Consider the following 13,553-nt stretch of genomic DNA (forward strand, 5'->3'; position numbering starts at 1 on the left):
TACCGTGCACACCGGCACTATATCTAACTTCTTCCCATAGCGTTTATCGAGATATCAAATGCTGCTTTGCTAGTTATCGCATAGAGCGATTCGATTTAAACGCGATCCTTCGTTTACGACGTTGTACCGACACACAAGTTCCCTTTTTCTTCTCGTTACGTAACGTTAAAGAGGACACAACATAATTCAATCTCTTGATAACGTACGCTTGCGAAAGGAAGTGATAAAGAAATTAGATCTGTTACTTTTTCTGCGTACTCTTCAGATTTAGTGAAATTTTATCTGGGTAAATGCATAATTACGTATTGCTTTAAAACTTATCTAGTTGAGACGTCAGTTAAAAAATAATTTCGTTCAATTTTGATCGATGCAAGTACAATGATCGATGATGAGCTTTTATTATAAATCCAATTTCTTATTTTTTTTTTTTTTAAAGAAACAGTATTCAGTGTATCAATACATATATATATATATATATATATATATATATATATACATACATATATGTATGTATGTATGTATGTATGTATGTATGTATGTATATCTACGCGCGGAACTTTCGCGTAGACGAACGTGCCGTGAATTATTTACAAAGCTAACGGCACAAAAATTCTCATGTGTAACATTCGATACGATTTGTTTCTATTTCGCATAGAAGAATTTTAACGAACGCTACGACCGTTTAAGGTAAATTGTAAATCGTATAGAATGTTTTCGTTTGCTAAGGACATGACATTCGTTACAGTGATATCGTAGTCGGCGATAAGACGCTCCTTCCTTTTCGTTCATGTCTTCTTCACAAGGATGATCACGACGAACAATGGCGTCGACGACGACGATGACAGTCAATGGCGATAAAAGAAGAATAGTGCCGATGTGTTCGCTGTGGTCAACGAAGATTAAATCTTCGTCCTTCGCTGACCGTCTCGACGAAATTACGAGGCAGGTGCTGCAATAGAACGATAGATTTATTCTAATTGCATTGAAAGTAATTAGCAAATAGAACGAGTTCATCGAAGAGATGCTCCAACGTCGCAAGCAGAGTTATTTGTCAACGATAAACTACATAACAAACCGTATATCTCGAGTATTTTGAGATTCGACGAGATACTGCGCCGTTGGTAATGTTTATGAATGATGATGGACGAGATAGACGAGACGAGATAGAGACGATGAAGAAGATGGATTAACTATGAAGAACAACGCGCGTACTAAGACGCCTTACTTGCGATGAGATTACTTAACCATGACACTTTTCAACTAAACGATTACTAATAGATGACAAGATACTATTGGTAATCGTTTTATTAATGGATTACTAATAGATAACGAGATACTATTAGTAATCGTTTTACTAATGATCCTTGTCTACTACGTTTTCAATTTTCTTTTTCTCGACGTACCATTCGTGATGTACTTAGCTCTATTTGTTGATGAAATTGTTCCTCTGATGACGATTGTAACTCTCAAAATCAAAACAAGATTAGCTAAAAATTAAGTTAAAAAAAAAAGAATATTAATGATGAATATCACGTGATTCGACGGACCGCATGGATAAGACGATGCGACCTATGTCCGAGAATGTCTTTTTTTTTTTATTTGTATGTATATACTAATGAGACGAACTTTCAGTAGGCGCTGGCGCAGGTGGAGCTTCTGCTGGTGGAGCTGCCGCTGGTGGTGCGGCGGCATCAGCTGGTGCCGGTGCAGCTGGTGCTGCAGCATCAGCTGGTGGAGCTGCCGCTGGTGTGGCTGAAGCATCCGCGGGTGGTGCTGCTGCTGGAGCTGCATCCGTTGGAGCCGCTGCTGCTGCTGGTTCTGCCGGAGGAGCTGCACCTTCGGTCGTTGGAGCTGGAGCTGGTGGTGCTCCTTCCGCTGGTGGTGCACCTAATCGTTTAAGAGTAATTGAATGAAACGAACATGTACAGGTGAACGAACAAATAGGTCACAAGTGTTCTATAATCGAATGAAGTTATTCAAAAGCCTCGTGAAATTTGCTCATTTCATAATCTTCCTAAATCAACATTACCTGTTAAACAAATTTATATTACATCTTGGTCCATCCTGACGGCACAGCTGCTTCTTACTTTTTTCTTTTTCCTCTTTTTTTTTCTTTTTTTTTCTTTTTTTTTGAAGAAATGATTCATTCAATTCTATAATATCGCTCATTATCCAAATTTTTATTTAATTTAAAACATAAAAGGGATTTTCAATTCATTCGAATATGATCTAATTTTCAATTTTCAATGTGATTTCGATTTCTAAGAAAGATATAAAAAGATGCAAAGAGAGGATACCTTCAGCGGGAGGAGCTGGAGCAGGAGCACCTTCTGCTGGTGGAGCTCCTTCAGCTGGGGCAGCTGCAGGTGGTGCTCCTTCGGCTGGTGGTGCTCCTTCGGCTGGTGGTGCACCTTCGGTAGCTGGTGGTGCTCCTTCGGCTGAAGGTGGTGCACCTTCAGCTGGAGGTGGAGCAGCTCCTTCGGCAGGTGGTGGTGGTGCACCTTCAGCTGGTGGAGCACCTTCTATACGTCGTGAATCGTATCATCAAATCGAAATTTTTAATTAAGATATTAACAAACAATATGTATACAAATTTATTATCTTTCTTTCTTAAAAAGTGATTTAATAACAAATAAATAAATACAAATAAATTTTACCAGCTGGCGGAGCAGTTTCAGGTGGTGGAGCAGCCGCTGGAGGAGCAGGTTCAGGTGTGGGTGCTGGTGGTTCAGCAGGTGGCGCTGGTGCAGGTTCTGGTGCTGGTGCAGGAGCGGGTGCAGGTTCCGGTTTCTTAGGAGCTTCCGCTGGAGGTGGAGGTGGAGCTTCGGGTTCCTATGTATGCAATGTGTACCATTTTTCAAACCTAACATTCCTTGATTCCAACGACTAATTCAACTATGATTCTATTACGTATGCTGTGCTGTTATATTATCGTGAACGTATATATTCGACGTATCTCTAATTTTTTCTTCCGGTTTCTTACGATATCTTTCTCTATAATATTATTTTCAATTTAAGACAAATATTTCCTTTTATTTATAAAACCATGTGACTTGCTAAGAAGGAGGAGAACGTTCTCATTCTTATAACTCTTTTTAAATATTTTTTATCCTCCTTTTACAGTCACCGATCATCGAACGTAAATATTCATTATTAATCTTACCAAACAGGCTCGGGCTCGACGATCAACGAAACACAAACACACCGTCCTTTTTTCATAAACACATTCGTTAGATCACAGATGAGGATATACAAAAAAATGTCGAAACATATAACAGACATCGTAGTTAGAATTGTTTACAATATTATTATTGATTGATTGTTCCCACTAGAGTATACTTCTTCTAGCATTTTCAATTGTTATAGTTCACATAAACAATACTAGTAGAGATCATTCTTTTGTAAGAAATAAGAAACAATAAAAAAGAAAATAGAAGAAATAATGAGGATAAGATGTAATCGATGTGTTTGTGATTTTAATTAATCTTGATTAATGTTATCAACGACGTTATTTATCCGATTTTACTCTTTCTATGTTCGATAATTCGAACAGATCATTAAAATCTGAAAGGATCTATAAGATCTGAGAAAATTATAGAACGATCTGATAATTCGAGACATAACCCATACATATACTTACAATTACAAGGGGTAACAATAAAGGATATTAAAAGGGAAATACAAGAAGGGTACAAATAATGACAACACAAAACAGAAATTTTTGTAGTCAAGTATTTTGCTTTACAATAAATCTTAAATAACGATTCCCTTTATCGCAGTTATCTTTCGTCATTAAATTTCGTCCCACGTGATATCGAAAACACCAACAACAACAAAAAAAAATGAAACGAAAAATTGTTCAAAAATTGATTGGAATATTATTATAAACGTACGTAGAATCATTAGAAAGGATTAGACAAGTGTAGGATTTACATTGATATTTCACAGGGAACGATTGATAAACAATAAAAAATAGGGACCGATTGATGGGACGATTATTACATCGGATCATTGATATCGTTAAAAAGAATCATGATTACAAATTTAAGAACAAATAGAAAGAAAGAAAATAAAGAAAAAAAAATTATATATATATATATAGAAACAGATAAAATGGAGAGGGAAATTAATAATATTTTTTTAAGAGCCGAGCCGTTTGTTAATCGCTCGAACGAATTCGTTTATACTCGTAATTCGAGAAGAACGAATTTCTTTCTTTCTTTTCTTTTCTTTTTCTTTCGATCCTTTTCTTTCACGCCTCGACCTCTTCTTCCTTTACCTTCTTCTCGTCGCCCTTCTTCGACCAGTCAGGTTTTTTCTGTAAAATTAAGAGAGAGAAACACATATGAGATAAATATTCTGAAGTCTTACATTCTCAAGTAAAGGAATATTTGCATAGTAATTCTTAACACACGTTGTGGCTTGGTTATAATGGTGCCAAAGGGGTGAACGATCGCAAAGCAAATAAAACGACTAGAGGGATAAAGATACATATATGTAAAAGGTTTACATGTATATTCGTAAAAAAAAAAAATATATAAAAACAAAACAAAAAATAACTTAATCGAAAAATACACGACATTTTTTTTTATTCTTTGTTTTTCTCTATATTATCACGGACATGAAAAAAAATATATCTCTGTATTGTTTCTAACCAAAAAACGAAAAAAGAAAAAAGGAAAATGAACAAAGAGCCGCGCATATAAAAAATCGATATGTCATTTTCTACAGGCTTGTCTAAAAATCTGATCTAATCTCTGGGGTCAGGGGAAACGCAAAAATGAAAATAAAAATAAAGAAAAAAGAAAAACAAAAATGGATAACCATAGAGACAAAATGAGAATGGACGAATATGACGTTTTATGTAAAAAAAATTGATTATCCTTACGATCTGAACGGAGAAAAAAGAAAAATTGTTTATTAAAAAAATTTGATAACGTAAAAGTATACAAAGAAGATACATGTTGTGATGAGTTGAGAAAAGAGTAAAAAAAGAAAAAAAAAAATAACAGAAGTTAATCGTTATCGATCGTGCAGCGTTCAAGCCAAATATAATATAAGCTTTTTTAATTGCTTTCTTTTTTTTTTTCTTCTTCAACTACTTTCTATCTCACTTCTCCGTTTCTTTTTTTATTTTAATTACTTTTAATTAGTTGTCCCATTCGTTAGTTTGTTCGTTCATTCGATTTATTCTCATTCACACGTTGTTCATTCATTCTCTACGAATTTCCTACACGAGCATGCCGATCTAACGATTGGCATATTAAAGTTTTACCTTATCTTTTGACGCATTCTGCGAACATAATGCAAGAGCAATATCATTAGTATAAACAGACAGACAAAGATAGAGAAAAAGAGAAAGAGAAAGAGAGAGAGAGAGAGAGAGAGAGAGAGAGAGAGAGAGAGAGAGAGAGAGAGAAACGAAACATAGAAACAATTATTCAAGCGTACATTTAATCGTCAATTTTCGACGATTATCGCGCCATTCACGAATCGATTCTTCGAGAATATATAGAAGTATATAGTACATATACATATGTATGTATGTATAAGGTATATAATATGAACTGTTTTCTAATTTTTCTCGTAAAACCGAATCGTGAATGACGAGAAGCGATCATTCGGTATATCGATTTTTAAAAAAAGAAGATGATAAATAATTAATCGATTTTGTTATAATCTATATTTGAAAATATTCAATCGATTCATAAATATAAGTGTCGTTGCAAGTAAAAGGAATTTTTAAATATGAACATCTATTTGTTTTAATATTATATTAAATTAAAAAAATCATTAATTTTTTTATTGTTATATAATCGAAAAATTTTTGTAGGATTGATAATAGAAAATATTGAAACATTGTATTGATTCGCAAATATAAGTGCTATTTGTAAATTCAGAATTTACGCTAAATATAAATCTATTCTTGTAGATTTTATATTTGTTCAAATTTTTTTTACACTGTATCAAAAGATTTTATACATGTATCAAAGAATTATTAATTTTCTTATCTTAACTTTATTCAGAGTTTTATCAAAAGTTCCTAAGTGATTTTAAAAATCAATTAATCTTTCTCGAGACTTTCTAAGCTTGTAGTTAGGCTTGCTATTTTACAAGCTAATCTTGTAGTTTAGCAAACTGGGAAAAAGTCTTGAAGAACAGTAATTGATTTTTAAAATCACCTATAATCTTTTAACCCGTCTAGGAACTTTTGGTTCATCCTGTATATTAAATTAAAAAATCATTAATTTTTTCCTTTATGATCCGTATTCGAAAAGATTGCTCGAATTTACCGATATACTACCATTATGAGAGAAGAATTAATTAAAATAAAACAACAAATATTTATCAATCGATCAAATAGAAAGTAAAAAGAAATAAAAGAAAATGAAATGGTCCGATATGCTGAACGATCATTGTACGAACGAAAAATAGGACAGAACAAATATTCTACACATTAACAGCCTCGAAGCATGGCAGTCGAATCAATAATAGGCGATAAAGCCAATTTTAAAAAATGCGCCTTTTGCGTGAAATGTCTATTCTTTAGTCTCGCGTATAATTTTAGTTTATCAATTTTTTGACAAATGGCCGCTACTTCGTTCTTTCGTTCTCTTCGTTATATTTCTATCTTTTTTTCTTATTCTTCTTTTTTATTTTATATATTTTTCTTTTTTTCATTATTTTTAGTTATCCAATTAATTTGATATTCAAGTACGATAGTTCGAAGTATGTAATGGATTAGCGTCCGAAGAATCAGATAAGAATGCTAGCAGTTGTCAGGCAAAACTAAATTAAATTGCGTTTTAACTGCCAATGTGTATGTGTATTTGTATATATTATGTAACTATGTATATGCAAATTATATATATATATATATAGGTATACATGTATGTATATATGTACGTGTACGTGTATATGCAAGAGAGATAAAGATAAAGATAAAGAGAAAAATAGGGGCAGGCATATGTAGTGTGAGTAAAAGCGTTTCTGCCATATTATCAACGAAAAATGTGAAGAAAGTTCGAGCTATATATATTTTATATTTATTGAATTGTTTAATTGTTTTTTTAATTATTTTTGTATTTTTTTGTTTTTTGTTTTTATAAATTATACTCTGCAAGCCATTCTCACCTTTTTCGCCCTTCTTTATTAATCCCTAAACCCTTTTTCTATGATCTTCTATGACATTCTCTTTTTCTTTTATTAATAAAACGACGAATTGTTTTCGATCATATCGATTCTTTCTTCTAGAATTATGTTGATAAAAACGTCCTTATAATATTTCTACGAGTAATTTCTATAAAGTGAATAAAAAATATAACGAGCAAAATATTTAAAAATAAATAAATAAATAAATAAATAAATAAATAAATGAACTAAAAATAGATAGATAAATCTATGTGAAAAATTGTGTGATAAATAATTTTTAAGAAATGGCAATCGGGATGGGGATCACGAACTTTTCCGAGATATGACAGAGAGAAATATGGGGTATAAATCGTTAAAAAAAAGAAAAAAGAAAAAGAAAAAGTAAACCGAAAAAAGAAACAAAGGTAAAGAAATAAAGATCGCGAGTACCTCGTGAAAAGATAAAGTAATAAAGAAAAAGAAAAAAAGAGAAAAGAAACGAAATGAAATCTTGAAAGAGTTTACGTGGATATTGGGAATAGATGCTAGTACGATTGTGTCTGTCTTTTGCATCGTATATACTCGATTTTTCGATCGTTTATTGAATCATCAACACAGAGGTTTTTCTTTTCTACGTGAAAGGGAAATTGATAATTTTATTTTTCGAAATTGAATTTGAACGAAACTATTTGTCTGTAAAATATTATAAACATTGTATCAAGGCTCAATTCTTTCGATATATGTAATTTGTGTATGTATATGTATCTTCTTTTTATTTAATTATTTATCTTTTATTTCCTTCCGCGTTTATTGAATCATCGATACAAATTACTTTTTTTTTCTACTTTCGAAAGAACATTGATTATTCGCGATCGATTGTTTAATACTCTGATTGATTTCAAACGAAACTATTTGTTGGTAAAAATCTTACAAAAACTTTTGAGGCACATAATTCTTTTGACAAAATTTTTTTTTATCTCTCCTTTATGTATTTATTTATTTAATTATTAATATTTCTTTGTTTAAACGAAATAGTTTCATTAGGATGAAAAATAGTCGATCGTCAAATGAGTATACGTCTCAGTCTATATGTATGTATTGTAAGTAATTAAGTATGTAACGTACGTATATGTATTCAAATTCGAGCTGTTTAAACATATGTACATTATAAGATTATTTATATATTTATATATATATATATGTATATATATATATGTGTGTGTGTGTTTCTTTTTTTCGCATTCGGCCTGTTTTTGTAATCTACTTCTTCGTCTGCCACTCTGCTTTCTCGGACTTCTTGGGCTGTGAAGAACAACACAATTGCCTAATCAACTATCTCTAAGCTATAGACTATCATGATTATTATAGTTATACGAAAGAATTCTAAGTGTATGGTATTATGACGCGGAGAAAATCGAAAAAAAAATTATGTGTGTTGCGCCACGAATAGTATCTATCTAATCTTGACAAAATTTTTTCTAAAACCTTTCAAGAAAAATAATGGGGAAAAAAAAAAGATATGTAAAAATAAGACGAAACAAGACGAAACGAAAACGAGAAAAAACAAGTTAACAACAACTATTTCGACAAAAACAAAAAATCCATAACTTTCTTTCTTTCTCACGATGAAAGTAGAAAAAATGGCCACCAAAAGAAAAAAAAAAGCGAGCCGACTTAAACGTAGTCGACTTGTTTGTAAAAAAAAATGTAGCTTTACTTCAAGCAAAAAAAAAAGTAAAGAGAGAAAAGAAAATTACAAAAAATACCAAAAATGAAAAATAGTATTTGTTATTTATTTATTTTTTTTCTATTGCTTCAGAGACGTTCCTTTTTCTAGAAGCCCTCAAAAAGAAAAAAAAAAAAAAGAGAAAGGAAAAAGAAATGCTGTGAGAAGGACGAAGAAAAATGATTATCCTTCCTCTTCGTTGGCCAAATAAAAAGGAGAAAAGAAATATAAATTCTTTCTCTTTTATATCTATTAGTTAAATAGATAAATTTAATCGATAACGATCTATCGTACCTCTTTGTCCTCCTCCTCGAGAGTGAACTCCTTCTTCTTGACTTGTTTCAATTGATTACGGAAGTTGAATTCGGCCGCTTTCTTTTGAAGTTTGGCGAATTTGTTCTCGTATTTCGAAACCTTCTTCAGAGTTGGCTTCATGCTAAAGAAGAAGAAATAAAAAAATAAAAAAATTATAATAATGAAAAGAAATAAGAACAATGAATAATTTCGATATATCATATAATGACGTAACGTTAAAATAAATCAAATGAAATATTTTTGTGTATAAAAGATACTTACAATTTACCTCGAAGGTCATTCACCTGGCTGTTCAAGTCAGCGATCTATACCACATTCGAGAAGATAACGATTAGTATACGTTTCAATGATTATTTGTCTACGTGCACGTTCATGCGTATGTCTCTACGATAGATTGAAAGACGTTGACAATAAATATCGGTAATAGCAAAAAATAGACACTCGGTATCGACTAGTTTCTACGGTGAATGATTCTTATCTCAAAAGACGATCGATTTACTGTCTTGAATTGTCTTTGATACGATCTTATACGTACATCGGTATATTCATTTATAATATTTCTATTATTTTGTGTTTTTTAAATAAAATATATAGGAAAATTAATCATCTTTTATATTAGATTTTTCTATTATTAATTCTTGTTATAATGTGAGAAAAAAAGAATTAAAAAATAATGTCAAATAAAATTTATAGAATTTTTAATACCAAATTTCGATATATTTGTTTAATCATGTTTTCCTTTTCAAAAATATAAAAGAGAAATAGAGAGAGAAAGAATTTATCATACTTTTTATATAAAATTTTGTTATTATTAAAAAATATAGTTTTACGATCTATTTTAAGTATAAAAAAAGAAAAAAATAGAAAATAATAATAAAAAAAAAAAAAAAAACAAATAAAATTTACAAAATTTTTAATATAAAATCTCACAATTATCGTCTTGCATAAATATATTTATTTAATAGTATTTTGAACTTTTTCAAAATATTAACAAAATAAAAGAATTTATCATACTATTTTGCATATAAAATTTTATTATTACTACAAACAATAGTTATAGTCTTTCCCAAATATAATGAAAAAATGATAGGAAAAAGTGTTAAATAAAAATTTGCGAAATTAATCCCAACACGTTGAAGAAGTGAAATTTAAAAATATAAAATTCATCGATCGTCTTTATTTCAACCGTATAAACTAAAAATAAAAAGAAAGAAAATTGAAAAAGACAATCAAATTTTCTAACAATCCATGCATCAGCATTCTTCTTTGATTCGGCGCAGAAATCAAAAGAATAAAAAGAACAAAGAAAGAGATAGAAAGAAACGAAAGGGGAGAGCAGCAATATAAGAAACATATACATGCAGATAGATTTGAAAAAGGAAAGCCGTTCGATTAGGATGAAATAATTGTGAAAGGAAATTCTTTTTTCTTGCGAGAAAGATGGCGAAGCAGCACAGCATTGTAGCAAAAGAAAAATTTGTTCGTTGATCGTTCTAGATCAAGACGAGAGCAAGAACAAAAGCGCGATCGGCGGAAAATAAGAGTAGAATCACTGTAAAAAGCGAAAGGGCAAAAAGGATCAGGTTGAATGAGCTAAAAAGTACCGAGGCACGATGAAGCAAAATTTTTTTTCGATTATTTCCAGCTGATTTCTACACATTTACACACGTATATGTATCGACTTCACCAATAAATATAACGTCGACCATTTTGAATATTTTATATTTATATAGCGTATCTATAAATATATATATATATATATAATTTATAATATATCAAAAGAAATATTATTTAATTGTATAATATATAATTAAATATTATTTAATTTCATATAATATATATATATATATATATTATATGTAATATTTTTTATTAAACATTTCAACATTATTAATTAACCCAATACTATATATTATATGATATGAAATTATTTATTTAAATATAAAATAATAAAAATTCTGACACTATATTTATTGTATGGCTAAGCCAATATGTATATAAGTACTTATCGACATTCCTAATGTATCGAAGATAATCTTCTATATGGTGCAGTTTTTCTAATCAAATTTGTCATTTTGTTATAATAATAACGATCATTACGAATAGTAAATAGCATTCGCCAACTTTGCTCGTTGGAAAAACTCGATAGGAAAGCAAGTAGTTGTGCTACTTATCGCGTCAGATGAATATACATATACATCTCTATACATATACATACATATAAATTCTATCTGTATGTCAATAAATTTTTAATTTTTTCTAATATCAAAAGAAATTATATTGTTAAGTAAATAATTACATAAACAGTATACAAATAAATAAATAAAAAATTTCTTTTTCAATTTAAAAAGTAATATCAAATAATTCTAAAAACAATATCAAATAATTTTAGATGAAAATTTTTGTTGCACTGAAACAAGAATCAAAATATTTTGAAATAGACTCGATACATATGTATAATGTATAAATGTATAGTATATATGTATATATATGTATAATATATATGTATATATATGTATAATATATATGTATATATATGTATATATGTACATATAGATACTATTCCTTCCGTTCTATCTCGAAGGATTTTATTTTTCGATGTCGAAGAGATAAAAAACAAAAAAAGAAAGAACAGAAAAGAGTAAAAAAAAAACGAAAAGTAGGATCGAAGGAAATAGATCAAAATAGGAAAAAGACAATTTCAATCGGATGTTCGATCGCGAAGAGACTGGTCACGATCAGCTTTTCGGTCGAGCAACCTTTTTCGGTTAAACGACCGGAGAAAAAAAAATCCACCACACAATTGGTCCACCAAATTTTACAAAGAAATTTATTTCTTCGTCGTGCATCTACGTGCATTTTTGAAATTAATCCGACCGTGATCTTGCGAACTCTCGCAAAAACCGGCACCTGATCTTCGATCATTTATAGATCTATCGAAATTACAGTTCTCTTCGTATTATATTCGAAATAATTTGTTTACACGAAAAAGAAAAAAAAATGAAAAACTAGAAACAAAATTTAGCAAAAGGACAAATTAAAAATTTTCGCTTTAAAATAATTGTTAAAAGTAAATAAAAACAAAAAAAAAGAGAGAAAAGATTGGAACTTGATTGGAAATATTAAAAAATACATGGATTTAATTAAAAATAGGAATAGAACTATTCGATAGATCTTAAATATTTACAGGCCAATCGAACACCATAACAAAATTTGATCGCACGTAAAAAGGTGAGAGAAATTTTTCTTGCAAAATCTTTCCAAAATCAATATATATCAACGTCATCACATTGTCGTCGTAGTCATAGACGTCATCACGAATCAATCGACACGAATTGGTCTTTTCTTTTCGCGTCTTCTTTTTTGTTTTCTTTTGTGTCTTTTTGTTTTAATTGTTTTTATCACGTACAACAACTAATAAAAAAAGCTAGCTAACACAGAGCACGAAAGGTGGGGGAAAAATAAGATGGGGGTGTGGTGTAGGGGCAGGTAAACATAATAATATGGAAGATGCTCGAGCCGTGTAATAGGCGACACGATCGTTGCCGCGCGATCCTGTTATCATATTTACGATGCTGTTATCATAATTACTCTGAAAGAATAAAAAGATAAAAAAAAAACCGTTTTCCTAATTTTGACACCCTTCGCGCGTATTGTACTCCTCATCCTCTCGAGCCGGTCCGCCTTTGTGAGAGAAAGAGAGTTAAAAGTGGGAGAGAGAAGTCAATTTCAATAGAAAAAAGAAAAAAAAGTAAACAAAAATGAAAAAAGAAATTAAAAAGTGTGGCATAGGAAAAAATAGGCAACCACGTCTGCTTTTTTTCTTGGGGCGGGTGGCAAGAGGAGACGGAAACAATTTACGATTATCTACTTAAAGAAAAAGAGAGAGAGAGAAAAAATATATAGTGAGATAGAGACAGAAAAAGAGAGAGACAGACAGAGACAGAGAGAGAGAGAAAATATATATAGCGAGAAAGAGCGAAAGAGAGAGAGAGAGAGAGAGAGAGAGAGAGAGGCAGAAATAGGGTGTAGGACGAAACTAAACAAAGACGAGACTAGTCGATCAAGGACACTGAATAAGGAAATAATCTGATCATAGAAATCAACGTGCGAAGCCCTCGAAATCTATCGAATCGTTATCAAGATCTAAAAAGATTGAAATTGCTCGAAATCTCATTCGAGTCGACTCGATAAAAAAGCATTTTCGTTCAGAATCATTCCGCCCCAACAAGATTATTTTATTACCCTTCCTTTTTTCTTATAAATCTCTTCTTAATTCCTTTGTTCGTTACGAACATGAAGTGCCATAATTAATTATTGTAAATCGCGCGGCGAGAATCATGATCGAATTCGCAAAGCAAGGAATAAAGCTGCTAGCTGC

General features: G+C 30.7%; 1 protein-coding gene across 17 annotated transcripts in view; it reads right to left on the reverse strand.

Moving 5' to 3' along the window:
* Positions 1–509: 509 nt before the first annotated feature.
* LOC122630014 (troponin I) overlaps positions 510–13,553 on the reverse strand; it is a 26,702-nt gene continuing 13,658 nt past the window's right edge. For 3 of the 17 annotated variants that reach the window (XM_043814026.1, XM_043814025.1, XM_043814024.1), the window contains 3 exons: positions 9,434–9,477; positions 9,152–9,293; positions 4,237–4,318 (listed from right to left, as the gene is read on the reverse strand). In XM_043814026.1, the coding sequence (XP_043669961.1) occupies positions 4,253–4,318; positions 9,152–9,293; positions 9,434–9,477 (252 nt within the window). In that variant the 3' untranslated portion in view covers positions 4,237–4,252. Of the gene's footprint in view, positions 950–1,403; positions 1,488–1,626; positions 1,888–2,297; positions 2,523–2,657; positions 2,833–4,236; positions 4,319–5,275; positions 5,294–8,244; positions 8,434–9,151; positions 9,294–9,433; positions 9,478–13,553 lie in introns of those variants that run through there. The other 14 variants (XM_043814017.1, XM_043814013.1, XM_043814009.1 and 11 more) reach the window with 11 other exon arrangements.

This window comes from Vespula pensylvanica, chromosome 6, assembly GCF_014466175.1.
Source record: "Vespula pensylvanica isolate Volc-1 chromosome 6, ASM1446617v1, whole genome shotgun sequence".
NCBI classification, from domain to species: Eukaryota; Metazoa; Arthropoda; class Insecta; order Hymenoptera; family Vespidae; genus Vespula; species Vespula pensylvanica.